The sequence below is a fragment of the Melopsittacus undulatus genome, chromosome 8 (assembly GCF_012275295.1).
Source record: "Melopsittacus undulatus isolate bMelUnd1 chromosome 8, bMelUnd1.mat.Z, whole genome shotgun sequence".
NCBI lineage: Eukaryota > Metazoa > Chordata > Aves > Psittaciformes > Psittaculidae > Melopsittacus > Melopsittacus undulatus.
In genome coordinates, this window is record NC_047534.1 from 40782183 (window position 1) to 40810146 (window position 27964).

General features: G+C 41.0%; 1 protein-coding gene across 1 annotated transcript in view; it reads left to right on the forward strand.

The window, feature by feature from the left end:
• The first annotated feature begins 16704 nt into the window (after positions 1 to 16704).
• Positions 16705 to 27964, forward strand: part of CHN1 (chimerin 1) — a 103780-nt gene continuing 92520 nt past the window's right edge. Inside the window, exon 1 of the mRNA XM_005152591.3 lies at positions 16705 to 16764. Within this exon, the coding sequence (XP_005152648.3) occupies positions 16746 to 16764 (19 nt within the window). The 5' untranslated portion in view covers positions 16705 to 16745. The remainder of the gene's footprint in view (positions 16765 to 27964) is intronic.

Genomic DNA, 27964 nt, shown 5'->3' on the forward strand with positions numbered 1-27964 from the left:
TGGCACTGTCTTCAGGCATTTCTTCATCCTTGCAATTATCAGTGTGTTTCTGGAAGTCGTTACTATCACGTCAAATTAATGTTATGTCAACAAGAACACATACTTTTCTTGAGAAAAGAAGCCAGATTCCGTTTCTCTGCAGTGAGCTCCACCCCCTTCTGAATTTTCAGCTAACTTCCAAGATACTTCCATCTTACCTTAATATACATGAAGCCAGGAAATAACAGGTATTGGCAGATGAACTCCTCACAGCTGTGTTGTAAGAGGCTGAGAAAAAAAATGCCCTCAGGCTTCATTTTTGAGAACACTGAAAATACTTTGGGTTTGTTTACAGATGTTGGAAACATACGGACATTCTGTTGTATCATCATTTGAAAAAGCTCTTGACAGAACCCTGATATGGAGGCTTTGGAGAAACAAAAAGGGTGAAGTTGCTGTGCACTTGCATTTATTGCATGTGTTGACCAAAGGAAATCAAAGTTGAGCTGCACACAACTTTAAGCCCAGAATGAGAATAATGCCCAAGGCATCCATTGCTTCACTCTGTTCTTTTTCTGCCTACATGAGTTAATGCTTGTTGCCCCAAGGAAAAGACCATGGAGGCTGTATAACAGTGCAAGCTGGGGGGCAGGGGAGGGAAGCCCACTTTTTAATGTCTGCACTGTAAAAAGACCTATTTTTCTACCTCTATCCAACACAAGTAAGCTTTTTGTCTTTAAAATGCTAATAGAGGCTGGGCTACACTGATGGAACAAGGTGACACAAGTGTTGGATGAGCAGTGATTTCAGCTACCTGAATTACAGAAGTAATTTGCTTAGAGACAGACACAAACATTTTAATTGGTCATCATAAATGATAATGAGGAGAAAACAGTGAAATTAAGTGCATCTTAATAAAGTAAGTTATGTTAAATTGCACAGAAGAAAACCTCAGCAATGCTTCTTGACATGATTAATATACTCATGACAATGTGTCTAATGAAGGTTGTTTGCATTTATGTGCTGCCTGTTGCTTCCCTCAGCAGAGAAATAATTTGAACTGCATTCATTTACATTGCAGAACAGAGTGTAAGCTTACGGCAGTCTTTCACGTTTATTTTTAACCATTGTATCAATAATACAGGTATGATTTATTTAGCCCCATCTTGTATAACACTGTGTACGGTAGGTCCAGATGACACCATCATGAAATAACTCAGATTTTCATGTTTTATATTCTTCAGTACTAAGTGTCCCATCCTTTAGATTTTAATATTACTTGTGTTTTTCCCCCCATAGGATTTGAGATCTTGACCTTCTTTGTTCTTCACTTTCTTCCATTTCAAAATATGGATGATGAGCCCCTGAAAGTGCTTATCTATATTTAGTGTGGAATTTCTTCTTTTTGCATATTGCCTCCCACTTGGTTGCGTTAACTCTAAAGCAAACATCCATTTTAAGAACTTAGGAAAGGAATTTGTGCTTGCTCTGTACCCTGTCATCTCCAGCTAAAATAGATACAAGAAGCTTGCACAATCCTGACATTCACATCTGCCTAGAACAAGATATATTACAAAATACATACTTAGGTCTGGAAGGATAACCTGAATCTCCAGTATGGGTTTTTTAGTGTTGCAGAAGATTTCCTTACAGATGCTCTGCACAGCTAATGACTGCAGGTTGTATGCTGGTGGCTTCGAAATTCTGCAGTGGGTAACGTATCTTCAAGAAGAGTTTCTGACTTCCTAGGTGTGGGGTTAGTTATCATCTAATGACGTGGCTGTCAACAGAATAACAAGGCACACGAACTTGATTTGTGCAATTATTTTAAGCCTTGGTTAATGTCTCTATCCCTCTTCTATTAACATTTTTATAATTTGGGTGTATGTTGTTCCAAGGATTTTCCTATTCATTTTTGGGGAAGAGGAGGGAGGGGAGAGAAGGTTCTTACGTTTTTTAATAAACTATCTATAATTTAATTTCCCAGAATTTAATCTGGGAATTAATGGTTAATCAGAAAAGTGTTGTGAAATCATTATTCAAGTATGCTTGTTATTTTTAATCCATAGGTGAAGAGACTTTAAACTGACTTATATCAGTTGCATAGACCGATTTGAAATTGTAACAAGCATAAGAGAAAGCAGCCTGAAGCTAAGAAAAGGCATCATGCTTCTAGGAACGTGTGCTTGTTTGGTTTTAATACCAATAGCAGAAACAGAATAGACAGCAGGGAGTATTTGTAACCACTCTGAACAGCAGGGCCTGGTGATACTCCAGCTTACACTTCATGAGCTTGAAGGACAGTGCTCTCTAGCTTAGGGAGATCTGTCAGTGCTGAGTGTGAGTGCGCTGTCGCACAGATAACCTTTAGAAGAACAGAATCGCTGGTAACCAGGTTGTTGCCTAACTCACATATAGCTAGCTTAATACTTCAAAGCACAAACATGATCTTTTACAACTCCATTTAATACCATCTGCCCCCAGGTTGATTGCATGCAATGAATGCAAGTCTGATGGGGGTGTTTAGGTACCCATAAGGTTAAAGTTAACGTCTGTTTTTTTCCCCACTGCCTAAGAGGTAGCCACTCTTTTCACTGCAGACCAGTATTGGCATGGTACATAAATAGTATTTCCTTTAGCTGAATCACTTGTTCTAAGCCATTACAGAAGGCAAAAATACTGTCTTTGATAAACCAGTGGACTGATGCCAAGGGATTTCAAAAAGCCCACTAATTTGTTAATCTTTAAAAATAAGATTGGCAATTACATCCATGTCCTATATCTAGGATTCTAACCAGGAGAGAAGGAAGCCAAGAGAACAGAGAGCGAGCCCTCTGCTTTAGCAGCAAACAAAAGAAATTGCATTTCTGAATAAACTGAGAAAATGAAACGGAGAGAAAAAACGGCATCATTTGCCCACTGTTCCCTTAACTGGAGGGTGCTGTGCTTCACTGCTCAGTTATACGAGCTCTCTTCTCTGACACTCTCTGTGACACAAGGATGTGTTCTGTGATGATCTATTTCTTCAAAATGTTTACAGTGGTGGTAGGAATGTTTTGATCTCACTTGAGGTAAGTAGTACAAACATCCTGTTATTCATAACTCTGTATTGAGAAAGATACTCTTAAAGGCAATATAATGTATACTGCAGTCATTTCAGCTGCCTATAAAATGCCAACAAGCTTTATAGTCAGCACGGTTATGATTTCAAAACAAGCAAAAGGCTAATATTTCAGCTTTCTGTCCTCCCTTTCAGCAGAATTGCTTTAAAGGGCTAATGATTTTTGCTGAAAAAAAATAGATTATCCTTGTAAATGCCGAACAGATGCTGTATATTTCACTGGATGATAGGAACATTTTGAGAGCTTGATCATTTCGCTGAATATTTAATGAATCTGAAGCTATTAAGTTTACAATTTATGGCTTTCATGTATGTATGAATATATAAAAATTTCTTTGTGCCATCTCTGTTTACCCAAAGTTTTCAGAGCTCCAATTCTAAGAGACCTTAACTCCCTTTTCTTCTATAAATTGTGCAGCGCTCTCTTGAATGCTGTGTAAGAAGGTTGCTGGCCACAGGTCTGTGAGCTTTTCTCCAGTCACCACACTGCTGTGTGGTTTGCTGTTTCTCAGTTGTCAGCACAGTTGCATTTGTCACTTCTGCCAATCATACGACACAGCACTGGCTTCCTTGGGATAGAAACACGTTATACTGACTTGGATGCTTCCTTTCTACAGCCTCTTAAAAATGTAAGTGCCAGTTTGTTACACAGCCTTTACTTTGTTCCAAATGTCTGGCAAAGTCCTTTTATTTTGGGAAAGAAACACATGATCCTTACCTACTCTTGTAACTTCACATCTAGTTTGGATTTTGTTGTTTTCAGCTATGGGATAAGGGCACACCCCCCTGCTTAATGTAAGTGCCCTTTATAATATGCCAGGCACCCAGGCATGTTTCTGAGGGTGCATGAAACCCTGTGGGCCTTGTCTAGCCAAGAAAATGTCACCAGTTTGGCAGAGTTAGATTGTTATAAATACAAATTTTAAGGCATTGTAAAGTTCTGTTTTGCCATATCTATGGATTTATTTCAGTCCAGCTCATGTAGCTAGAGAATGGTATTAGACTAAATTCAATTTAAAAGTGCATGCATACACTTACTAAACCAAAGCCACTTCAAATTTTGCAGCAAACCATTTCTTAAAATACTTGGCTTAAAGCAAAGCAGCTTCCCTACAGTAACAACTTCAAAGAAACTTGAGCCTGTTTTATGAAGAGGTGCAGATTAATTTTGCCCTAGTGAAGTCAGATTCCTTCTATAATGAGGCTTACCCAAGCAAGTACGAGAGCAGGATCTGATTTAGCCAGCTGCTAATCACCATTCAATGCTTCTGTCAGTAGACATAATTTAGTCAAAGAAAACTGGAGTGGTGCACAGCCTTTCTGTGCATCATGATCCAGTGATGAGCTCTCTTTTTTCCTTCTAATTCAACATCGTATTTCTTTCTAAGGCCCAAAGTTATTTCCCAGAAGTCATGGTCATACCTAGAGCCTTACTGTAGTTTAGTCTAAGCAGGGAAGCTTTCTTCTTGAATACTTGCTTAATTTTACAGTTCAAGTGCTCAGAAATCCATTATATTGCATTTGTAGGTTATTTGAGTGCTGTCATAATCCACCCTGAAAGATACTGACAGTTTGTATGATCTACCAACAGCCATTCTGCCCTTCTCTACAGCTAGCGGTAGTCACCACTGCTGTTACCAGTGGAGGTGAAGACCTGTTAAAAGCAAGAGACCTTCACATGAGACCTAGACTTTATATGAATTAAAATAACCTCCATTAAAAAACACTTGAAAGTGATGTATTTCGGAAGCATGCTGATATATTACGTATACAATGCAGTATATTCTGGGTTTATATCACACACAAAACTGAATTGCTTTTCAAAGAGCATACTTGCAACTTTTGGGGTCTGTTCTGTTTTTTTGGGGTTTGGGTTTTTTTTCCTTTCAGAATTTCAGTGGGAAATGAAGTGATGTCAATAATTCTCATTGCGGAATTTTGCTGCAGTGAACTGTTAAACGAGCAGCTACATGCTCAGAGGAGTAGTACTTATGATGATCTAATGAAAATATATTCTCATAATATTGTGTATATTTCCATACATGCAAAATTAAATTAAGTATATTTATTTAAGGCATTTGACACAGCTTGTACAAGGTGAAATGAAAATGAACCTGTGCAAAGTGTAACATTCAGAAGTGAATGTTATGGAATTATTATTTAATAATAATAATCAAATTGTAACAGCTCTGTTCCTGAACAGGAATTATGTTTTACTGCAATCTGTATTAAGAGTTAATCCAAAAATAACACAGGAAATACTGTGTACAGTTACTGGAGCAAGCCATTTCTGGCAGCTTTCCATGGCATGCTCCAAGTCTACAAATGCTCAAATGGCCTACATTTCTCTTTCATTTTAAAGTGTGGGAAAGATTTTTTGGTAAGTGCTGCCTGCAGCTCAAACCCCTGCCTATTGACCTACTGAGCAGAGGGTTGAAGACTCACAAGCTATAGTTAAATGAAGGGAATTTCTACGTTTGCAAAGTGTCTTGTGTTAGTGATATCTTGCTTTATACAAGACAATGGATAATAAATTATTAACTGAATGAGGTAAGAAATTCCATTTCCTACTGTTTCCTGCTGTCTGTAGCAAGTAATTTGAAACCTGGGAGTTTCTAATTTCTCAGGAACAAAATGCCATCTAGTGGTAAACAAATGCTGAATACTTTGGGCAAATACTTTTTTTATATTGACAGGAAGTTTTCATGTATTTGTTTTCCTATTATTCTACATTTTACAGTACATTAAGCTCTTGAGAGAGGAAGATAGAGAGGTTGGAGAAAGGGACAGCTCCCCCAGGTCTGTGTCTGTATCAGCTGGGATACCACACTGCCTGCTGCCCCTTTGCTTGAGAACACCAGCCCGCCCTCTGCTGTGGGCCTTGCACAGGTAGTGTTTTCCCCATTGAACAAACTCATGCATCACTGGCAGGCTGCACCGTACTGTTACTTCATAATAAAACCCACAAATGTTAATTTGGCTGATGCTGAAATTGCTGCAAATTGCTGTAAGCCACCTCTGCTTCACTGACTCTGCTGGTAGGAAGCTTTTCCCTCTGGTTCATCATTCTCCAAGGAGCTAAAGGGAAGCTATTCCCTCTGCTCTTCTAATTAACTCACAGAGAATGCTATAAGCCTCTTCATAGCACTATTTGCCTACTCAACTCCTCACAGAAGAATATAAACTCTAAATAAAAACATATCAAAACTAAAATTTGGTTTCTGGAATTAGATGCCCCAAAAAGCAACTGCCATTAGCTGGCTTCTAGAGCTGACTAACAGACTGTGCTTGTACAGAGAGAACAAATAATAAATACCCATAACTACATTTAAATTTACTCATCAATGTAAATTGGGAATAGGAGACAGCAACCACTGACAGAGATACTCTGGCCTTAGATACAGAGCTGACTGAAGCGAGCTCTGCAGTGTGCCATCTTTCTGTTGTTTTGAGATTGTGATAGGAATTTTGTTGTTTATGGGCCTGCTTTTTCCATGCACTATTTGAATTTCTCCATCTACTGGTCCATGTTACCCTGTTCCATTGAAAGATGCTTGCTGCACTGGTTGCCAGGGCTGTAATCAGACTGAGGGTTGCTGAGATGCAGAAATCTTATCTGTCCTGTTGATGTTACTGTAGAAGTCAGTGAAGACGGCATGACATCAGTTTGATGGGCTGTGAAGAAGTTTGTGGATGGATAAAGAAATCCCTCATTTTGATTCTTGTTTTGTATGATATTTGAAGTAAACTGCAGCGAAGAGCCTGACTAATAAGGGCACTTGCAGCACAGCTCATCAAAAGGGTCATCTGAGAGTTCACCCTGCTGTGGGCTTGCTTCCCTTGCTGTGATGTGCTGGCACTCCCGCACTCATCTGGCCCTCCAGGATGCTGGTTATCTAGCCAGGCATTGCTTGGGCATCAGCCAGTGCAGCTGCAAAGAAAGAGGGAGCAGAAACAGGACTAGAGCAGCAATGGTTTAGGTGGGAGTAACTTGTCATGGAAGCATGTTTAGGTAGGCGGAACAGGAAGGGTTTGGGGAGTGTTGGCAAATATAGTCTGGAAACCATCAAGAGATCTGCCTTGTTTGTCCTAGCTAAAAATATATGAGGAAATCCCTAGATGTGGGACAATTTCTTAAACCTACAACAGTGGCTTTCTCTGAGTACCAACTGCAGTCTTGCAGGCATTGGGGCCGCACCTGCCTTTCACTCTCAGGTTTTCAGAGCAGCAGGATGCTTTTGAAGAGGGTGATAATTCACAGGCAGAATGGTGTTCTGTTGTGCACACAGGAAAGAAGAAATCTGAAGAGCAAGTGGCCATGTGATCAAACCTTTAAAGAAAGAGGAAAGAATAGTGAAAACAGACTGATTAGTAATGATCCATCTGAACTTTGCATCTATGTTTTCTGAAACTACCAAACTAAATACAAATGTGAATCAGTATATAGCGCAGACAAGTTTTTCATTCCTTCAATGAGCTGGACAGGGCACAGGCAGTGCTATTTTTAATGGGGATTTTTGTCTTTATATGAGTAATGATTATATGCTATAATGAGGAAATTCATTTTAATGCTGTACAACATGATAATCTGGACTAATGTTTTTGGTTTTCATACTCTCAGAGAATAAGAAATTGGATTTCTTATTTCCATGTTCACTTAAAACAATTTAAGACACATTTTTCTTAAAAATATGTCCATCTGGGAGCAGAAAGGAGCAGTTTTTCCTTGGTGAACCAAAGAAGCTGTTGTCTAAGAACAAGCAGCAAATTGGCAGTGGAAACATTGCTGCAGCCCACACAGAAATGGTGAGAGCCTGTGTTCCCCTGCTCATGCAGTACTGTACAGTGTTTGCCCAAGAGCTTTGCTTGGTTGCATCTTTTCAGTGCCTATTTCCTTGAATTATTGGGTTTTAAGATAAAATGACAACAACAACAAAAAAGTATTTGGAAACTGCTCATCTTATCAGTGACTTGCTGCTGCAGACAAACTCTGAATTCGGAAGTTACTGCATTTGCACAGGCTGAAAGCATTAGTGTCACATTTCTACCACTGAGAACTGAACTGTGGAAGGACTAAACCAGGAATTAGTTTCCTATATATGTGTTTGAATGGGAATTTGCATGACTTTACAATTGGATACATGAGGCTGAATTCCAGATCTGATGTGGTGATGTGCAAGCCAGATTGCAAGATCAGTTGAGTGATCTCTGATTTCACTTAAACCTGCTGCATGTACAGCTGAGAAGTTGCCAAGTCTTGGTAATTGTCTCCAGCATTGCCAATTTAGGAGCTGGATATCTACTAATTCAGTTTTGCTGTGTTGATGGGCTTTCCACGTGTCTTGGTTAACAATAAGCAAATGTGCACAACCATGGGATGTAATTATTTTATTATTAAAGAAAGGGGAAATAATTTTGTTTTCCCCTTTCCTATCCCCTCTTCCCCCAGAAGAAAACAGTGACATCAGGTACAGAAAAGAGAGGTTTCTTTTTGTGTGAGCTATATAGTAAGTTATGGGGTTTGGCTCAGAAGGAATTAGGTGATTTTGTCCTTTCATAAGGAATCTTATTGTTGTAAATTTAACACTCACTAAAACTATGGTAAGACTGGCAGATCAATTAATGAATAGAGAAAATCTCAAATCTTAATTAAATCTCACTATTACTTCCAGGATTTGTTTATCTCCTCTCCAGGAATACTTGATTTGAACAGCTTGTTTAACAGGAAAAGCTATTGATCCCTTCAATAACACTTTAGAATCATTAAGAGGAAAATCTTTAATCTCCTTGAGCTCTTCGAAGTTGCTTTGGTTAATGTCATCTCTCTATGATCCCGAAGAGGTATTGCTGGTCTTGAAATTCCCAGTTATTCTATGCTGCTTTTTGCACCCTGGTGCCGTTATCTGCCTGCTGCAGAGTTAGCTGTGGTAAGTGCAGTAAAACAGAAAGGTATCACTAGTGCATGTGCTTTCTGGTTTGGTTTGGAAGGTTTTACATTCTCCTTCAAAAAGCTTCCTGGTGAAAGCAAACACACATCTCTTAGAGATTTGTTGAACTGCAAATTAGTTATCCAGTGCTGCTGCTATTTCAACACTTCGAGACTTGGACTTAGAAGTATCTTCAGGTCATTAAAGCTCTTTCTAAAAAGGCACTTGATAACTACATTGTGTATGTCTATACACAAGGAAATACTCAGAACATTACCAAAGTTCACTTCTTATTCATATAGTCCATTTTCTAAGCTATCACACAAAATTCAGCTTCAAATCTGATGCAGTTTGCCTTTCTAGGGTCCATACACCCTTGTTCATATAAAGCACATTATTGAGATTTACAATACCCTTAAAATGTTTCTAAAACTTGGATGGTCTTTCAAAGAACCCTAAGTGTCCCTGAAGATGCAACTCTGAGAAGCAATTTGCACGGGATAACTAATGCCCTCTTTAAAATCATTATGTTTAACTGGCTTCAGTAACATGTACATCGACTTCCCTAAGAATGTAGAAATCACTGTCAGGCTCTGGTATTAGAAAAATCAAATAATTGCATTAAGTGTGTGTGGGTTCTACATAGCACTTCAGAATGGCAGGTTTGGGTTGCTTATGAGAAGGTGTCATGGTTTGAGCATGTTTTGAGGGTGTTTTTTGTTCAAGGTTTTTTCCAGCCAGGTGGAGGAGGGGAGTCCGGGAGGAAGGAGAGACAGGACACTTGACCCAGGCTAGTCAATGAGGTATTCCATACCATAGCACGTGATGCCCGGGATGCATACTGGGTAAGAGAAAGCTGGAGGGGAGAGCTGTGGAGGAAAATGGAGGAGTGAGCACATGGTGCTCGGCCAGGCAGGGTGGAGTGAGTTGTGGGTCGGTGGCTGGTGGGGTGTTGTATTCTTTCCACTTGCTGTTTGCTGTATCATTATTATTTGTAGTAGTAAATGGCAGTAGGGGTTTTGTGTTATGCCTTAGCAATTAAACCGTTCTTATCTCAATCCGTGGGGGCTACATTCTTTGGATTCTCCTTCCTAACTCTCAGGGAGTTGGGGGACTTGGTTTAAACCTCGACAGAAGGTTTGATTTCTTCAGCAATTCTTCAAAGCCATGCAGGGGTTTAGAAACCTCAACTGATTGCACGAAGAACCACCATCACCAATGCTATGGCACAGCTTATGGCTCCAAGTAGGAGACCATCCGCTCAAGGTTAAAGACATTTTGGAAGTCAGAACTAGACGTATCTTGCAGACTTTTTTTTTTGATGGCTAGCCTGCTCTTTGAGTGTTTATAGATGAAATCATAACAGTTTATTCTAGGACTATTTTGCCAATGGCTTGCCTTCTGTTTTTTAACTTCCAATTACCACTGTTTTTCAAATATATACAAAGACTACTTCTAATAATTCCTTAATATGTACTTCTAAGCATGGTATAAAAAGGAAATATTATGAAAGTTAAATAGAAGCTATAAGCTGCATTTTACAGCCAGTATAAACACATTTGGGTGTTTTATAGCCATCAGTATTATCTCCTTTGATACTTGAGGCTTGTCCCTAGGAGACAGAAAGCAGAAACTTCCTGGAATTTCTTTAATTAGCCTGTTCATTTCACTTAATAAAACAAGCAATCAAAACCATATTGTGTTTCATATGCAGGACTCTTCAAAATGTAACTTAGGGAACTTATCTGAGCTAAAGTGCAAGCAACTTTGAAATTTCCTAGTATTTTAATAATTTTATTAGTAACTGATCTTGCATTAGAAGCCTCTGCTGATGGGATGTGCTGGTAAGTGTGCACATGAGTAATAAGAAACCTCATAAAAAATCTGGTGTTAAAATACATTCAGACCAGCTGCAAATGCCCTTCTGCAGTTAAAACTACTTTAGTCACTTGCCTATTTTGAAATTGCTCGCTCTGAGTGTCAGCACAATCCCCAACACCCTGAACAACCACAATCCCCAGAGAGTGTGAGGGTGACCAGAACCTTGTTTGTGTTCTTGTATCTCAGAAAGCTCACAGAAGGTAAGTCTCAGTTTTGGTCAAATCTACCAATCTGTGTGATAGTGGTCATAAAAGAAACTTGGGTAGCTCTAGATTTTCCCTTTCTATATAGCACACTTTGTTTTCTAATCCTTTTCAGCCCCCATCCTCAGGCATGCAGGAGATCAGATGGAAAGATCAGTCCTCCCTCGGCACAACTGTAGTGCCGGAAATGCCTGAAAATTTGTGTTTGAAAGTATTAGAGGAGTTCGGCAATGTTTATTAAATGAATAATAAGGTAAAGGCAAAAGCTTGGAGGAAAATAGAAATGAGAGAGTTCTTGACATGAAAACAAGAATAGCTGCCAGAACCTAAAAGCAGCCACCTAATTCAGGGGAAAAGAAGGTGTCTTTCGGATGTACCTAGCCCAGCATCTTCCATTCTTCAGCCTACTTGTGGCGGTGTTAAAGTAGAGATGTTACTGCAGGAGGCAGAGGTGGATGTTCTTGGAAAGTGCTGCTGGTTTTATTGTTGCATGGGAAGAGCTGGCTATGAAGAGTTATTCAGGTGCAGGTTTTCTTTTTAATGGCATTACATCAAAGATTAGGATTTTGCAATTTTGCCAAGATAGGTAGTTAGTATCTACTATACCCCATCCTTGGTGCCTATTCATGATGTAATTCTCATCACATTTATGCGTGTCTTCCAAATCCAATTAAGTGTGAGCCATAATGTTCAAGTCCTTAAGATTTATTTTAGAAAGGACTTTGCTCAGGAAACATAGGCAAGAAGGAGCTTTTTTCCTCTGATGCAGTTCCTTTCAAAAATGGCATAATGTCTCATAACAGCAGTCTAAACACAGCAAACTGTTTAGAAGTTAAGCAACCAGCTTTAGTTTAGCTTTAAAATTGAGATTGTGCTCCTGTGCCACTTCCCCTTAGCTCCTGTGGCATTCACTTTTAGTCTAACCAGAAAACAATCTGGCTCTAAAGGTTGTTGTTGTCACCTATGTCTGTTAAACATCTTTTCATGACCCAGAGAACCAAACCCAGGCATGTTTAGCCCATTTCTCATTTCATTGATATACATCACCTACTGTGTACTAAACTGCTCTAAGCTGTTATGGGATATAGTGCAATTCCTATTAATCAGGATAGGATGCCAAATGTGAGTTTCTAACATGGTAGTTGTGATTTAAAACAGAAGGTATGGTGGGTATGTTACACATATCTCACTTTCTTTGGCAATGATCATGAAGTTCAGTGTGCAAATTCTTCCTGTAACTGTTACTTTGCAAGTCTGTACCTATACATGAAAGAAAATAAAATTACCATTGATTATAGCCCAGCATAGATCTCGGTAAAACACTGTTTGGAAAGGTTGCTCATAACTGCTGTACATGATGCAGGAATTCTGTCTCTCTCTATGCTTGTACAGTACTGCGTGTTTAAATTACATTGCCATTAATAATGAACAGCAATGGCATCTAAAAGATAAGCTCAAACGCCAGTTATCTCATTAAAGGAAGCAAATTTACCCAAATGCCAGTAAAGTGCAATGACAACTGTGGGTTTGGTGATAGGCTTGATGTTATGTTCAAATAGCTGTCATCTATACAAATATTAACTAGCAAGTTTGGTAGTCAGTTATCAAACTTTTTATTGATGGCTTTTAAATTAGCTAGAATAATTGAATTTATCTCACTGAACAAGTGGTAGAAATCTGCCCTGCCATTTCCCAAGGAGTAAATATTCCACTGCAAATACTGTGAATTCCGAATCTGCTCAGTACAGCAGCGCCTGGCCACCTCCCTGTCTGCCCCACAGACTCCCAGCAATTACACACCAGAAGCTAAATTAAATTCTGCACATGACAGTGCTGTTTTCCTGCTGTCAAGAGGATCTGTTGCAGGAAGACACTAACTGTGATAAGATGCTACCCGTATTCATGACGTAACATCTCACTGTGCCTTCATTTTTACTGCTTCCCATTAATACAGAACAGCTTTAATTTATAGGGGGTTTTTGCCTTCACACAGCATCGTATTTACTAACTGGGAACCTTCCTTTACAGTTCTGTATAAATCCTTAAAGATGTCAGTGTTTAATTTTAAAATCTCATTCATCACTATATGATTAATGAATTAGTTAAGGTTTGAAGAATAGAAAAATAAATGTCAGGTAATTAGAAGCAATTTTGTACCAGGCCCTCAGACAAAGGTGATGGATAAAAGAAAAGCCACTGTGGAAAATGGGCCACTGCTCCTGTGGTGCTCAGCACCCAGAGCAGGGGAGCAAAAGGAGAGGGGCCAAAATGAAAAAACCCCAAACACTAGAAACCAACCCCAAATCCCACTAATGAAATTTTATGTGAAGAATGAAGCAGTAGTAACTGACTGCAGTATTTAAAGAGCTTTGAGGCTTGGGAGATGAGGCAAGAAACCTGTTGAAGGACAATGAGCAGGCCAGAAAATAGCATGTTAGGTATATATTTGTTTTCCAGAGACTTTATTATTGAGGTATGCTTTGTGAATACATCCCCCAATATTCCTACCAGGTGTCAGGCACAACAGTGCTTTTTCTACAGTATGTGATGCTAATGAACCAGTTTGGAAAAGGAGGCTTTTCAAGGGCTAAAGATGCAGGGTAACAAGACACCAAGGTCATCCTTGACCAAAGCTTCCATTTTGATCAAGGTCATGCAAAAAGGGGTCCTCTTGCATGCTGTCTCTTGCAAAAGAGTAGAGGGGTCTCTCTAGAAGAACAACCCCTCTCTCTGAACAGGGACAGGCTGGGGCTTTGTACTAGCTGCTCTAGAGCATCCACGTTTCCTCCCCTTGCCCCTGTGCAAGGCAGTGGAGGGTTAGTGCTTGATAAGCTCCAGCTTTCTTCTAACAAAATTCCCAGAGTTGTAGTTAAATCATTGTTATTGCTGGTGCACCGAGATGTGCTGCTTGATAAGGCATTACGTAATTTCAAGATAATGTTGTTGTTAAACAGAAATCTCCTCTGAGGACCTGTGAGGGCTTTGGGTCCATTCAAAAAGCAGGGTGGGGGGGAAGGGACCTTCACCTTCTGAACTTTGGGTTAATTATTCTTCTGATGTGAAACCTTTGATTTCTTCCTGCTGTGTTAGGGCTATCAGCCTCTGCAAAAGCCAGAGCTGCCATCGGGTAAAATGGTTCATATTGTGCGCATCCACTCTCCTTGTCTTCCTTTCTGCTGACACCTGCGAGGGCTGGCTGAGAGCTCTGGGTATGAGCCTGCTTGTGAAGTCCTTCTAAAAGCTGCTGTTGCTGCTGTTCTCTGCAGGCTGCTGGAGCCCTGGCAAAAGCATCCTTCCAAACCAAGTAAATCTAATCAGAAATAAGGATTGAGCTCAGTTTGGTCTGAAAACTTGGATCAGCTGCAAAACTGGCTCTAATAACCAGCTGTGAAATGGCCAACAGTTTTAGCCATCACAGCAACAATCACAAGGACATTATTAGGCAATTGAAATGACTAATCAAATTACCTGGACTGATCTTAACAGCTCTACTATTGATTATGCCTGTTAAGAAAAACAGTGTTACTCTCTCTGGACAGGAAAACGTTTCTAATGCAAACGTGCAGTTCAGTAGATAGCAATAACAATTTTGGTGTAGTGGAAGAGTAAAAGCTGGCTATTTAATTGAAGGAAGTTGGGGTCAAAGCTTGGGATTTAATTCCAGGAAATGTAAGAGAAAAAAAACCTGTATGAAGATCCAAAAAAGCAAAGCAAAACACTCTGTGCACACAAAGGTCAAGTCATGTAGGCAGCACGGCAGGGTTCTTTGTGTTGCTTTTTTGCTTAAACCATTTTCATCTATTTTTACCCTCCTTTTAGCCCTGCAATTAAAATATTATTTCTCAGTAGTCTAGCAGCTCCATAAACTTTCACTTTATACATGTAAAATGAAAATGTTTTGTGAAATCAGGTCCGTCATGCTGGAGTTCATTTGGGAAGGAATAAAATGAAGGAAACAATCACTCTAGGGTAATATGTTTATTTTTTCTGATTTGGCACACTAAGCAAAACGTATCAACATAAACCCCTACGTTTTAAAATATTCGACAGACATAACAAAACCCCATGTCTTCCTTGTTGTATTAAACAAGATTTGAAGATACTGAAAACCTTCCCACCCAATCCCTTTTGATCTTTACAAGAAGGCTGGTAGAAGGGAGAGTATGGAAACCTGTGTGCAGCTAACTACATAAACCATCTGATTTTCAGACAAACCTTTATGGTTTAGCTGCTTTGCTGAAATAAAATGTATTTTATATACTTGCTGACCTTGAGCTGTGCTCACATAACCAGAGTCATTAACTGCAGTGGCTGTAGATGCAGCCTACATGCATGCTCTTCTTCCTTCAGAGCATCCTATGGCAAACCCCTTGTCTTGAAGGCATATACATCGCTGTGACAGCCACCACTGGGACCCAAGTGAAGGTGGGACTGGTGTTCATAAAGTCAGCTGTGCAATCTGCTTGCCCTGGCCGGTTCTCCACAGCCTCTGCTGAAGGCTCTGGGTTTGCACAGCTGAGATGGATTAAATTTGAGTGAACAGCTCCCGTCGATCCTGCTCAGGCTGGATTTGAATTCTCAGCACACGCAGCTTGCATCTGAGAGGCAAAGTAGTACTTGCAAGTGAGAAACTTCTGTATCCCTAGATGAGGCAAGCTGATTATCCTGTGCATGCTGGGCAGGGGTTGCTGAGTACTAACTAACCTCTGCTTTGAACATCTGTTTTCTGGTTAAAAATGCGAGCTGTACGAATGAGTTACACTGGGCACGGTATCTTTTCAATTGAATGCTTTTAGCTTTGAAATTTACAGTCCTGGACAGCAAAAAAAAAAAAAAATGACAGCAGCTGGCATAGCTTGAATTTCCTACATCGAAGCATTTTGAGGGTAATTCCCGAGTTCTGCTCTCTTCGTGCTCGCTGGCATTTCACAGTGGGAATTTTCACCTCACTCCAAAACAAACTCGTGTTTATCTCAGGACCGGTGGTCCTTCCCTGTACCAAGCAGGCGCAGGCACAGGCCGGCCCCGATGGGGGAAGCATCCCTGGGGGCTGTTTCTCACCGAGAATCCCCTCAGCGAGGGGAGCGCTCCGGGGCGGCTGCCCTAGGGCCGAGCCGCGCTCTGCCGGGGCCGCGGACGTGCGAGGGGACTGCGGCCCGGGCCGCCCCGGGCGGGGGGACTGCGCTTCCCTTTGTGCCCCGGCGGGCCGGCCGCGTTGCCATGGGAACCGTCCCGCCGGCTGCGGCGGGATGAAGGCGGGTCGTGTGGCGGCGCAAGATGGCTCCCCGAGGCGGCGGGCCGCAGCGTGAGCGGGGCCGGGAGGGGCGGGAGCGGGGAGCTCCCCGCCGCTGCCGCGCGTCCCCGGCCGTCCTTCCTCCTCTCCCCACCCACCGGCCCTGCCCTCCCCTACCTTGCCTTCCCCTCCCCTGCGGGCTGCGGCCGCCCCGCTCCGCCCCGCGGCAGCAAGTGGCAGCGGCCGCCGGTGCCGCGGGGCGCGCTGACAGCCCCGCGCCCAACTTGTGTTGCAGGCGCGCCCCGCCGCTGATGCGAGAGCTGCCGTGCCAATGCCAGCCCCGCGCCGCCCGGACTGCCGCCTCCGCCGCCCCCCGGGCCCGCCCCGCTGCCGCCGCCGCGATGGCTCTGACCTTGTTCGGTGAGTAACCGCCGCCTCAGCCTGGCGGGCGCGGGGCTGCCGGCCCCCATTGTCTGCCGCACGGCAGCGCCTGGGCGTGGGCGCCGGCCCGGAGGGCTGCCGCAGGCCGGGGCCCGGCAGCGGCCCTGGGGGATAACGCACCCCGGGCTGCCCGCGGTGCCGGATGGGGCTGGGAGCCGGAGTGATGGGCACATAAAAGTTACGGTGCGTCCGCAAGCCCCGCTCGCTCGGTGAGGTGCGCGGAAGCCTTGGGACTCCCGCTCTCCTGGGAGAGAGCCCCGGGCTACCGGATTAATCGCCCGTGAGGGTTAGAGACGTCGGTGTAATCGTGTTTAATAGCACAGATCCGTGAAAGGACGGTTTCGGGAGGATGGAGTGTTGCTGTGGTTGCTTCGCAGCCCGAGACAGTGCGGTGGGAACCAGCGTGTGAAAACTGTAGTTGTAACTGTTGAACATGCGGGCTCTCTTAAGTAAGGCTATTTAGCTTGCTTATGCTTAATATGCTGTATTTTACAGTAGGGAGAAAGAAAAAGCTACAGACAGCATCTGGCAACATTAGATAAATGAAACAATGCAAAGGAAAACAGAAATTGACATGACTAACATCAGTACAGAATTAACAGGATAATAAGGGATACTTCTTCTCATAAGAAGCTTGCGCACCACAAGTGATTTCTAGTGGATAGGTTTAAGTGATGATATGAAGTTTGTTGTGTTTAAACTGTGCGTTTTACTTCCTGTGTAAACAAATGATTTGCTTTCATTCATCTTGTTCTTAGGCTTGTATGTTTCTTAAAAGAATAAAAATGGTTTCATGGGGTTTTCTTAAAACTTGGCATCTGTTATATTATTGTGGAATATTAAGCCCTATCTAAAAACAAACTTAAGCACGTGTTGCGAGGTAGTTCTCCATAGATAAAATCTGTGTGGTGTTTGCTTCAGCTACAGTGCTGCCATTCATATTTATATTTCCTGTCTGAGTTTTTCAGGATGCAAAAGGTGGTAAATCATAGTTCACAGTGCAGTAAACTGCCTGTCATTATAGGCCTGAGCTTATTACTGAGTTCATGTGAACCCCTGTACTGCTGGAGGAACTGGGGCAAGTACAGGGGCCCTTCACCTTGTCATTTTCAGGTGGGCACCAAGCTCTCGAACTTACAAGCACAAGTGAAAGTAAAGAAAGCACAATTGACTGTTGTAAAATACTCTGCTGTGCATTCTACACTGTATCATTGTAACTTCTTGTTAACAAAAGGTGTAGGTTGTTCCACAGGTAAATATTGTAGTTGTCCCTTACCACAAATCAAAATTTTGGGCTACTGAAAATACACATTTCCCCGTGGTGAATACTTGGTGTGTTGTTACAATATTTGGCTGAAAATACTGAGAGTATTTTAATTTCAGCTTTCAAATAAAGTGGCATTCCTTAGGTACCTGTTGTTGTACCTGTGGTGGGTTTTGTTGTTGTGTGATTCCTTTTGGGGTGGGTTATGGGGTTTTTTTGTTTTTCTTGGGTTTTTTGTTTCGTTTGTTAGATTTTTGGATTTTGGCTTTGGGTTGTTTTTTTTTTTTTAAGCTTACGTGACTCTTTTAATTCACATGTATTTTATCTACTTACTGACATTTCCTATTAATACAAATTTGCATTACACAGTAAATTGAATTAGATGGTTTTTGTGTGCTATCATGTCTCTTACAGTAAATGACGTTGATACATGTAAAAGATAATGAGCAAAGAGAAGATAGAGTGGTGTACCCAGCTGTGTGTAGGTTTTAAACAGTATTGTGCCCAGTGTAAAACCTCTAGATTTCACCCTTTTAAGAAAGTACAAAGTGACAATAAAAGAGTGCAACAAATAAGGCTAAAGTGTATTGACAAATGAATGTGGTGCCTTTCATAACTGTGAAAGCTGTAGAGTATATCTTGAACTACAAATCCAAGAGTGTGAGTGGGACTTGTGTGGATGCAGAAAACATGCAGTATGTTTGCAGATGAGGCTGTGATTAACTTATGGTTGAGTTAGCCCAGATTACTGTGCTGCTGTGTCCCCTCTGAGCTGAGATGGCTTGCCACACTTTGTCTCTCAGCATATAACAAAGAAGGAACACAATATGCTTCCTCTGAACTTCAGGAACAGCCTTCAGCCTTTATCTTGAATTCTCCCTGCCTGAATAGGATAGTTGAATTTTCAGTTACTGCACTGCAGCTGACCCATAGTAACTCAGTAAAAATGTAACTCACAAAATAATGTTTTTTAATTTGTTTCAATGTAAACCCCTACTGAAGCCATATCAGCAAATCTGGGGAAAGGCAGAATAAATGCGCCTGAATTAGCATTATCTGTTTTGAGGGATTAAGTAGCTATAATTGTACTATTTTAAATTCACACCGATCTTAGACCAGTAGAACTGTCTTGAGGAAACAGGTCCTGAGGGAAGTGTTTGCTTTGTTTCTGCTCATTCACATCAATTCTAGGCTCAATATTGCTGCTTTTTCTTTTTTTTATTAATAACCCATAATAGTATATCACAGTGAACCAAATTCATAATTCACATGTTCTGGGGCTGCTTCTAATAGGATGTGCTATAAAGTGTGTAAAACTTAAGATACATTGACATGTCAGCTTCAGGGGAAAATCCACCAAGTTTGCTGGGTCCCTTTCAGTTAATATGTGTATATGTGTGAGCACAGCAGGAGAGACTAGGAGAATGGGAAATATCATAACATGCTTTCTCCATGCTCTTGGTATTGTTTTATGGCTATTTTGGTGCATAGTCCAAAGATTACTAAAATGGGACAGGACTAGATACTAGGTAATATTGTTATGGATTATGTATTAAAGTAAACAAGTGGTTGTCAAGCAGTTGAAAGATAAGGTATGCCTTATTTCTTTTACTTAGCAGAGTGTGAGTTGTTCCCATTCCTGTTGGAGATTGCTCTTCACTGCTGTCCTTGGGGCAGCACCATGTAGCCAGTAGAGCACTAGCTGCAATTTGCACTGTTGAGGTGGCACCTCGAGACTTTAGAAAGTTGATTGGAGAAAAGAGTTTCTGGTGTACCAACAATGCTTTTCTGCCACAGAAAAAGGCTGTTACTCTTGGACTATATGTGTCTTCTGACTTTTTATTCCTTTTCACTTATTGTCCAGGTTGTGATGCAACGTTAAAGCAAAAGGAGGAAAATACTAAGATTCTTTGCTTTCTCAGTCTTAGCTATTTTAAAATACACTCCCAGTCACGACCTTCTAAGTTATCCTGTGCTGACTTGGCTTTATGGAAGGTGCTAGGGTGCTGCCCACGTTCCCACAGAGCAGTAGTACAGCTGATGAGTCCAGGTGTGGTGCTGGTTGTGAGGGATAGGAGGTCAGCTGCTCCACAGAGATGAAGAGGGAGAGCAGCCCCTGTTGAAAGCAATCAGAGATGGGAAAGTGTGTAAGTTGTTCGCTGAAAATGTACCTCTGTTGCCTACCAATCACTTTGGCTACTTCAGACAGAAGTGTCATCCCAACAAGACTCATAGTTACACAAAGCAAAAATGGCCTGTTGTGACTACAGGTAGTCACCCACATGTGAGATGGCTTTTTGTTAGACCGGTGCAAGTAAGGTTTCACCAGCACACTGAAGTTGTGTCCCAGTGGCCAAGCACCTAGAGCACAGGTTTGATCTAGCAGAGGAAAACAAATCCTGTACTATGACCAGATTGGTAGAAGACTGGAAGAGAGTCAAGATATCTGAGAAGTGGAGGGAAAAATAATGCTGCCTGATCCTGTTTGTTGCAAATAATAGATGCAATGCATTTGATATCCATATTCATGAATTGCCTATCAAGAGTTGGCGGGGATTTTAAAAATGTCTTTGTCCACAAAACAGTGGACTGTTTGTCCAGAAAAACAAAAGACTTTCACATCTGATGTGTATGAATGTCTGGAACTTGAGTAGATGTTCAATTCTACTGCTGGTTTTCATCACTGAGCAGAATAAAGTTCCCTTAAAAAATGTGGTAGTGATTACAGGTGTAGCCTCCTTTTTCTCTCTAATTAATTCTTTCTGCCTGCTACAGCAGCTGGAATGGCCTATAAGCCAGTGTGCTTCTCTACCATTACAGCACAAAGCCCAGTGGCTTCATGCCCAGCCTTCATGAAGCTGGGCTGAAGCCACTTGCCTGGTTTATGCAGGGAGCAGCTAAAGGATACCCACCAGTTCTGATCTGCTGAATCCCTGAGAGGGAGAGCAGCTTTGCAGAGACAGGAAGAGCAATCAGTTATGTTTCTATGGTTAGACTTCCTAAAGCCCATCTGTTAATAACCCTAAGCAGTGCTATCTTGCAGTGACATGGCTGAGGTGTGTGCTGTCATTCCACTTGGATGACTCCAGAATGGGAAAGATAACAAACAATGTAGAGGAAAAGGGAGGGGAAGTGTTAAGTTATCCCATTGCTACCACTGTTTGCTTGTATCTTTGATTGTCCTGAGAAGTGTTTAAAGAGTCAGCATTGTACTTTGACAGAAAAAGATTTATGTTATGTTTCAGTGCTAATGAGTTGTCCTTATGTTTTATGAATTCCCTTTCTGTTCAGTTGTTTGCTCATCAGCTCTCTTGTATGAACAAAGGAAGACATTTCAAAATGGCCCAGAGAGATCTCCATAGGCATTAGTTATTCATGCTGTTGCCTTCTTGCTCAGCACCTGCCAGTGGATGAAAACTCACCCTCCTGAATATTGGTGATTAAGAAATGAGAAGTGAAGTAATTCTCTTTCAATTTTTGAAGTGCTTGCACTCTGGTGAGTGGCTACAGATGAATGGGATTAGGGACAGACCTGTAATCAGCATGATAGATACGGTTATATAAGGAGATGATGAACAAGGGCAGATTTTAGAGAAATTTACAGGGAAAATATCAGAAGAAAAGAAACAAGCAATACATTGCTATAGGTAGGGAGGGTATGACAAAGAAACCAATTTTATCTCTATTTCAGGTGTCCATACATTCCTGAAAGAGCACAGAAATATTAATTTGCCCTCCCATCAGAATTCCTTTCCACAGCTGTCAGCTCTGGTGTCATACTGCACAGAACTAATTTTCTATGAATCTGTTTACTACTATGGATATGAAGCAAACCTTTTGAAGTAAGTTCTCCCATACTTGAAATGCTAATTAACAAATTAGTATTTTAAGTTCTATGCATCTGTGATTACTGTTCTCCATGCAAACTGTACTTTCTTGCAGCTGTTTCAGAAGGTAGGATATGCTTATGTTGGTGCAAGCACGTATTTTCTAATGTGACAATCTTAAAGATAGAAATCAATTCATTGTTCTCTAAATAAATGTTTTGCTTGTTAAGGGGAGGCTTTTAGAGTGCTTAGTTAGCTTATTCCAAGGTGCATAGAAAGTAAACATTCCTCTAAAAGAATGCCTCACAACAGGTAGTGCCTGCGGATTCTCTGCAGGATAGGAAATACTCAAAAATTCATCTGGTTATCTCTTTTCTTATGTGCAGAGCCTTCTAATGAACAGGAGCTACATAGATCACCTGCAATTCAAGTTGCTCTCCTCAGTGTTCTTATACGTTGCTCTGAACTACACTTAAAACTTGTGGCTAGCTCTGATGGTGAAATTTCAGTGGCAGAGCCTTTTAACTAAGGAGTCTGTTTGTGCCAGAAAAACATTCTTTGAACTTGTTCCTTAACTGAAGTAGGTAATGGCAGTTTATTCAAGGACTTGGGGCATTTATAGGAGGGCTTTTGTCACTATAGGGAGCATAAATGTGGAGTGCTTAGAAATGGTACCCGTCACTGACGCATCTTACGCTCTTGAAGCGGTTTTCAAAGCTAATATGTACCCCATGTTGCACTGTCTATGCTAGATCTTTTTTGCCAGTAAAGCAGTGAATTCAGAGTGATCTTTTTAGCTTTCTGACCATAGATGCTCTTGAAGTGTTTAGCCCTTGCTTAAAATACTTGGGCTTCATTCAGTTCTGACTGACAGGCTAATTTTAAAAGACATTTAAGCAATTCAGCATATAGCTGCCATCAGAACTTCAAGTAGTCTAATTAGACAAAACAATTTAGGGACATTAGTGCAATGTTTGGGGCTTTTTAAACAAGATTTAAAAATGAAGGTGATTTTTTTTTAAAATGGAAATTGTGTCAGAGAAACTAGATCTTCTGACTTGTGTATCTAGGAGGGAAAGCAGCCAAGTGCTGAGAATCCTAAGATTATTTTCTCCTCGGCACCATGTTAACCTTATGTAATTTATAGAGCCTAATGAAGCAAATAAGGAGAGCAACCTTGAAAAGGTTTTGCTGGCAGTGCAATCTCAGGAAAAAATCGAAAGGAAAACGTGCATAGGACCTGGGAAAAGAAGATGGATCTATTAACTAGTAAATTGGTATCAATTGATCAAAATATCAGAGAAGAGACACTAACACTTAAAACAAGGATGAAAAAAATTCAGTGGTGGCTTCAGAGCTCAGCACTTACAGATGTGCTTCATGCAGTGGCTGATATAAAATTGTGGGGTTTTATTAATTGTGAATATTATATAAGAACCTTAATAAATCAGAGGTTTGAGGATTGCTGCTGAAGCTGGTAAGAGCAGGTCCAGTTGTGTGCACAATTAATGAACTAAGATGTGGTTTGGGAATTTTCTCCAAAGGAATTCTATTGTGATACCAGCAGCTCATGCACATTGTTCAACAAATGCCTCTTTGACATCAAGTGTCCCACTGGGAAGAGGAGACAGTCTGCATAGCACACACTCTTATCCAACGGTGTTGAAGTGAAATACACTCTGGATTGGAGGATCTAGGGAGAGTTCCCAGGCTTTGCTGATGCACATTTCATATCAGCCAAGTACTGATATTTCAGGTGTAAATCTGATGGGTTTTCTTCTATTTGTTTTGGACTTAGTTGATCCTTTCTGCCTTGTTGGGTTTGGGGACTTTATTCTCCTACTATCTCTCTCCAAGAGCTCTTAACTGATTTTAGATGTACTAAAAGATTTCCATGTGGTAGAAAGCATGCCTCAGTGTCAAGAAAAGAATGTGTTTACATACAGTGGCAATATCATATTTATGACTTAAATACTACTTTAGCCTGTAAGAGCATAAACCTAATACAAGCCTTTTGTAAGACTTATTTTTTTCCAGATAAAAGCACATTAATCAGGATCCTCCAAGAGCATAGGCATAGGTAGCTGCTCTGTGCCCATCTAACAGTTAACTGTGCACTGCTAAATGATTCTTTTTCCTTTTTCTGAACTTGGGGTTTAGCATTTGCATCTCAGGCTATTTAGCTGCTCCACCTTGTGGACAGAGATCCTGCAGTTCTGCAGAAACAAGTCTTCAGGAAAAACGAGACAAAATAGGCATGAGCCAAGGGCCCTTTTGTACTTATTAACAGAAAATGAGATGCTTCTTGCTTCCTCATAAAATCATGCACTGGCTTGGTTGGCCTTTCAGTGGGGTGGATTGTTTCTGCTTTGTACATCTTCATAAATTAAGAACCCTCAAGAACTTGCTTTTTTTGAGCCTGTCTTGAAACAAGGAAAAGTATAATTTAAAGTCACTGAAATATTTGGCCTTCTAAAGCATTTAGCTGTAGAGCTGGGACTTCGTAACTGCATGGGGCCTCAAACATCTTCACTGGTCAGACCCAAGAAGGTGTTGGGAAGAGTTCCTGCAGTTCTCCAGACTGTTCCTGAGGGTTTAGGTGTATGGTGGAGTAGGGGATCAATGTCCTACTTCTAGTCAGGGGGAAGAGGGTTGTTCCACATCTCATTGGGAAGCCAGTAGTATTTTCTGTGTGTGCAATGCCCCCTGTGAATGTGGAAGAGCTGTTTGAAGCCTGACATTTCCAGCACTCTAAATATTTGTTCATCCTCTTAATGAAAACGATGACATTTCTGGAGAGATTCTGTGACTTTGTCAGCAGTTCTGTGATAAGCATCATGGAGAGACTGTCAGGGCTGGTTAGCTTTTGGTGGAAATCTTGTTCAATGCTGATAGAATGTGATAATGTGGTCTGTTTTTTCACGTGACCAAATCTTAGTCCTCTGGTAGTGGACCACTGTTGAAGTTGCAAGCTAGATCTTGCTGCTTGCAGTGAGCAGGTTACTATGCTTTTGGTCCCCACCATCTCTGTAATGAGGCTCACTGTTACACACATCTTTGTTGCAGGTGGCAGGATCTGGCTCTGCTGAATACATTATATGGCTGCGGCTGGGTGTTCCTGGTGCTGATGTGAGGTGGTAGTTGTCTTTCTGCTGCAGTCCTCTTCCTTATCTCTGTCTCCTTTCTGCCCCTCTTGATGTAAATGCACCTGCCTATAGGTAGCCTTGTCATTTAAGAAGCTGAAATAAAACCACAGTTTCTGACCTTGATCGGAAACTGGATGTCTTGGGCAGCTTGCTTGTGGGAAATTTCTACTCTAAAAGTAAAACACTGATTCCTAAATACTGGAATTGTTTTCTTGCCTGCTGTTTGGTGGTGTTCTACCATGGCTAGCACACCCACAACTGCAGCCATTTAAATTGTATAGCAAGTACAATAGAGCTTCATGTACTAAAGCCTTTGAGTACTGCTGCAGCAATGGAGGAAGTATGGAATTATTCCTTGTGCAGAGTAAATGGGTGGAAAATGGAGTAATAGTTCAGTTTTTAAAAAGAAAGTCAGTACTTTAGTGCAGTACCTAACTATTCCTTGCTCTTGCATTGCCAGGGTACATGACAGCTCCTCAATGCTGAATTAGTATCTGATATGTATACAAGCCAGAGCAGACTATAAAAGTTGCTGATGATTATTTGCTAGGGCCAGTCTTCCATATATTTTCCTTTGCCATTTATGGTTTCCATATGAATTTAGACACAGTGCTTCAGTGCAATCTTGGATCATTTTTCATTAAAAACAAAACTAACTAGCCCATAAAAAAAGCCCCAAACAGGATATAGTTCTTCCTTGTCTCAGCCTTACTGGCTGAATATGCATGCACAGATACATCCTTCCAATGAAGGAAGCACAACTTTGACAGAACAATTAATTTTACTGTTCCTTTTCATTTTTTTTGAAAGAGTATATTTATAAATGGGACTTGAAAGCACTGAAAAAATCTTCACTGGTTTAATAGAAACAGGGAAGTATTTCAAAGTAAAATAATGGTTCTTCTTCATGGGAAGAAGACATTATGAAACTTTGTGTTCCGTTTTTTTTTTTAATACCAATATTTACATGGTAAAGGAATTATGTCAGTTACTTTTTTACTGAGAAATAACATTTACAGTATAATAAGGTAAATATTTGTAAGTATGTAAAAGAAAATTACCATCTCCAAAACAAGAGGAAAGGAAATTTATCACAGCATTTCCAGAGGTGAGTTCATGTGTGTATAGCTGTGCTATAAACTGGATTTTTGATCTGTCACATCTTAGAGCTCTCTCTGTGTCTGTGTTTTTCTGTGCTGTCAGTTGCCATGATAGGGGTTTTTTTATAAAGTCAGAGGAGAGCTGAAGACACCAAAAGAGCTGTTACCTAGAGAGGCAATTAAGGGTTGGCAAGACTTGTGAATAGAGATACTGATCTTCAATCTGCAGGATGATCTCATTTATGTGGACCTCTCTTTCTCTTGCCAGCAACTGTTCCTATTTTCTGTTTAGAAATCTCATTCTGTAGGGCAAAATCTGCTTTTCACTTGTGGACATTTCTTATGGGATGTCGGTTCCAGAAAGGATGCATCAATATCCCAAAAATACAGCTAGTAATTGTTGAAAAGCTCCTGTTTAACACAGTGCCATGATAAAGTGACAGGCGATATACCCAAGTTTCCATTATTTGTGGACCAATTTGTCTTTCTTCTAATTAGTGGAAAAAAGAAGGAAGAACTTCAAAACAGAGACAAGAAAAACATCTGATTAAATTTCCTGGAGGGGGAAGGAAACACATGGAGTTACCCAGAAAAGGATTTGGAGGTTATCTCTTGAGCATCTATCATATTGAGCTTTCCAGCCAGCTTTCCCATTCCCACTGGGTGTTGACAAACCTTTCTGTTTAGTTCTCCTTCCAGCGGCCTGTTCCTAACTCCCTGCTCCACTTTCATCCTCCCAAATGCAGAGGGAGCTGAGGACAAACGGGCGTCCACGCAGAAAACCTCTCAGTGCTTGCAGAGGTGCTAAACCACCTTCAAGAGTGGCAACTGGAGAATGATTTTTGGAGAAAAAGCTATAGTTCAAGGAAAGGCATCCCACAACATTTCATCTATTTCCCTTTCTGTGACCCTGCCAATAATGTGTTTTAGGAGTTTCCTTCGTGACACCAGAAAAAATGATCATGGTTCCAGGCAAGAGTACTTTACTTGGTAAAGTGTCCTCCTTCCAGCCGTGAGTGTTGATGTATTGCATCTGGTCTGGAAATAAGGATGTAAATACAAGCCATATTTTTGCATGAGCAATGATGTGTGTTATTGATGACTGTTTTAGAAAATGAAAAATCTGTTTGTAATAAGAATCGTAATAGGTTTGTTATAGCTCTGATGGTCTAAGAATTTAAATGGGTGAAGTTTGGGGAAAGAAAGGCAACAGCATCCATTACACCATCTGACACAGAGAGAGAGAGACGTGTTTTGGAACACGTGAGTCCATCTTGAGGCCAGCTATAACAGCAGTCAGAAATCAGATCTGTTCTTAATTTTCTCCGTGTGATTCTGATTCTTAGCCTGGGCTGCTAATGGGTGGTTTTGTTTTGTTTTGTTTCCCCCCCGGAGGCTAATAAATGCACAGCAGCTATCTTGGTCTAAAATGCAAGGGAAGATAAGTTCTCAGCAGAATTTTGCTAATGGATAGGGAGGCAGGGTCAGCGTTGTGCTATTTTGTTGTGGTTCAGCTTTTGGTAAAACCACAAGGCTCTGTTTAAAAGTGGATTTTAGAGCAGGAAAGTAAATGCTTGTTCATTATCTCAGTGCTGTGTGTGGAAACAAAATAAATTCAAAGCAACCAAGTGACTAGTGATACATCTCCCATTCAGCAAATTGGGGCATTATGCAATGGTTGTGTTTCAAAAGTGCCTGAAAGCTCGTCCTTTATTCAGGGTCAACCTTGACTGGGTGGACTTCTTATTCAGGGGAGGTGCTTAATTTACAGCTAGAAGACACTTTTATACCGTATCATATTGTTCTTTTTCATTATTGTGGTGACTGCTCAGAATATTTGTG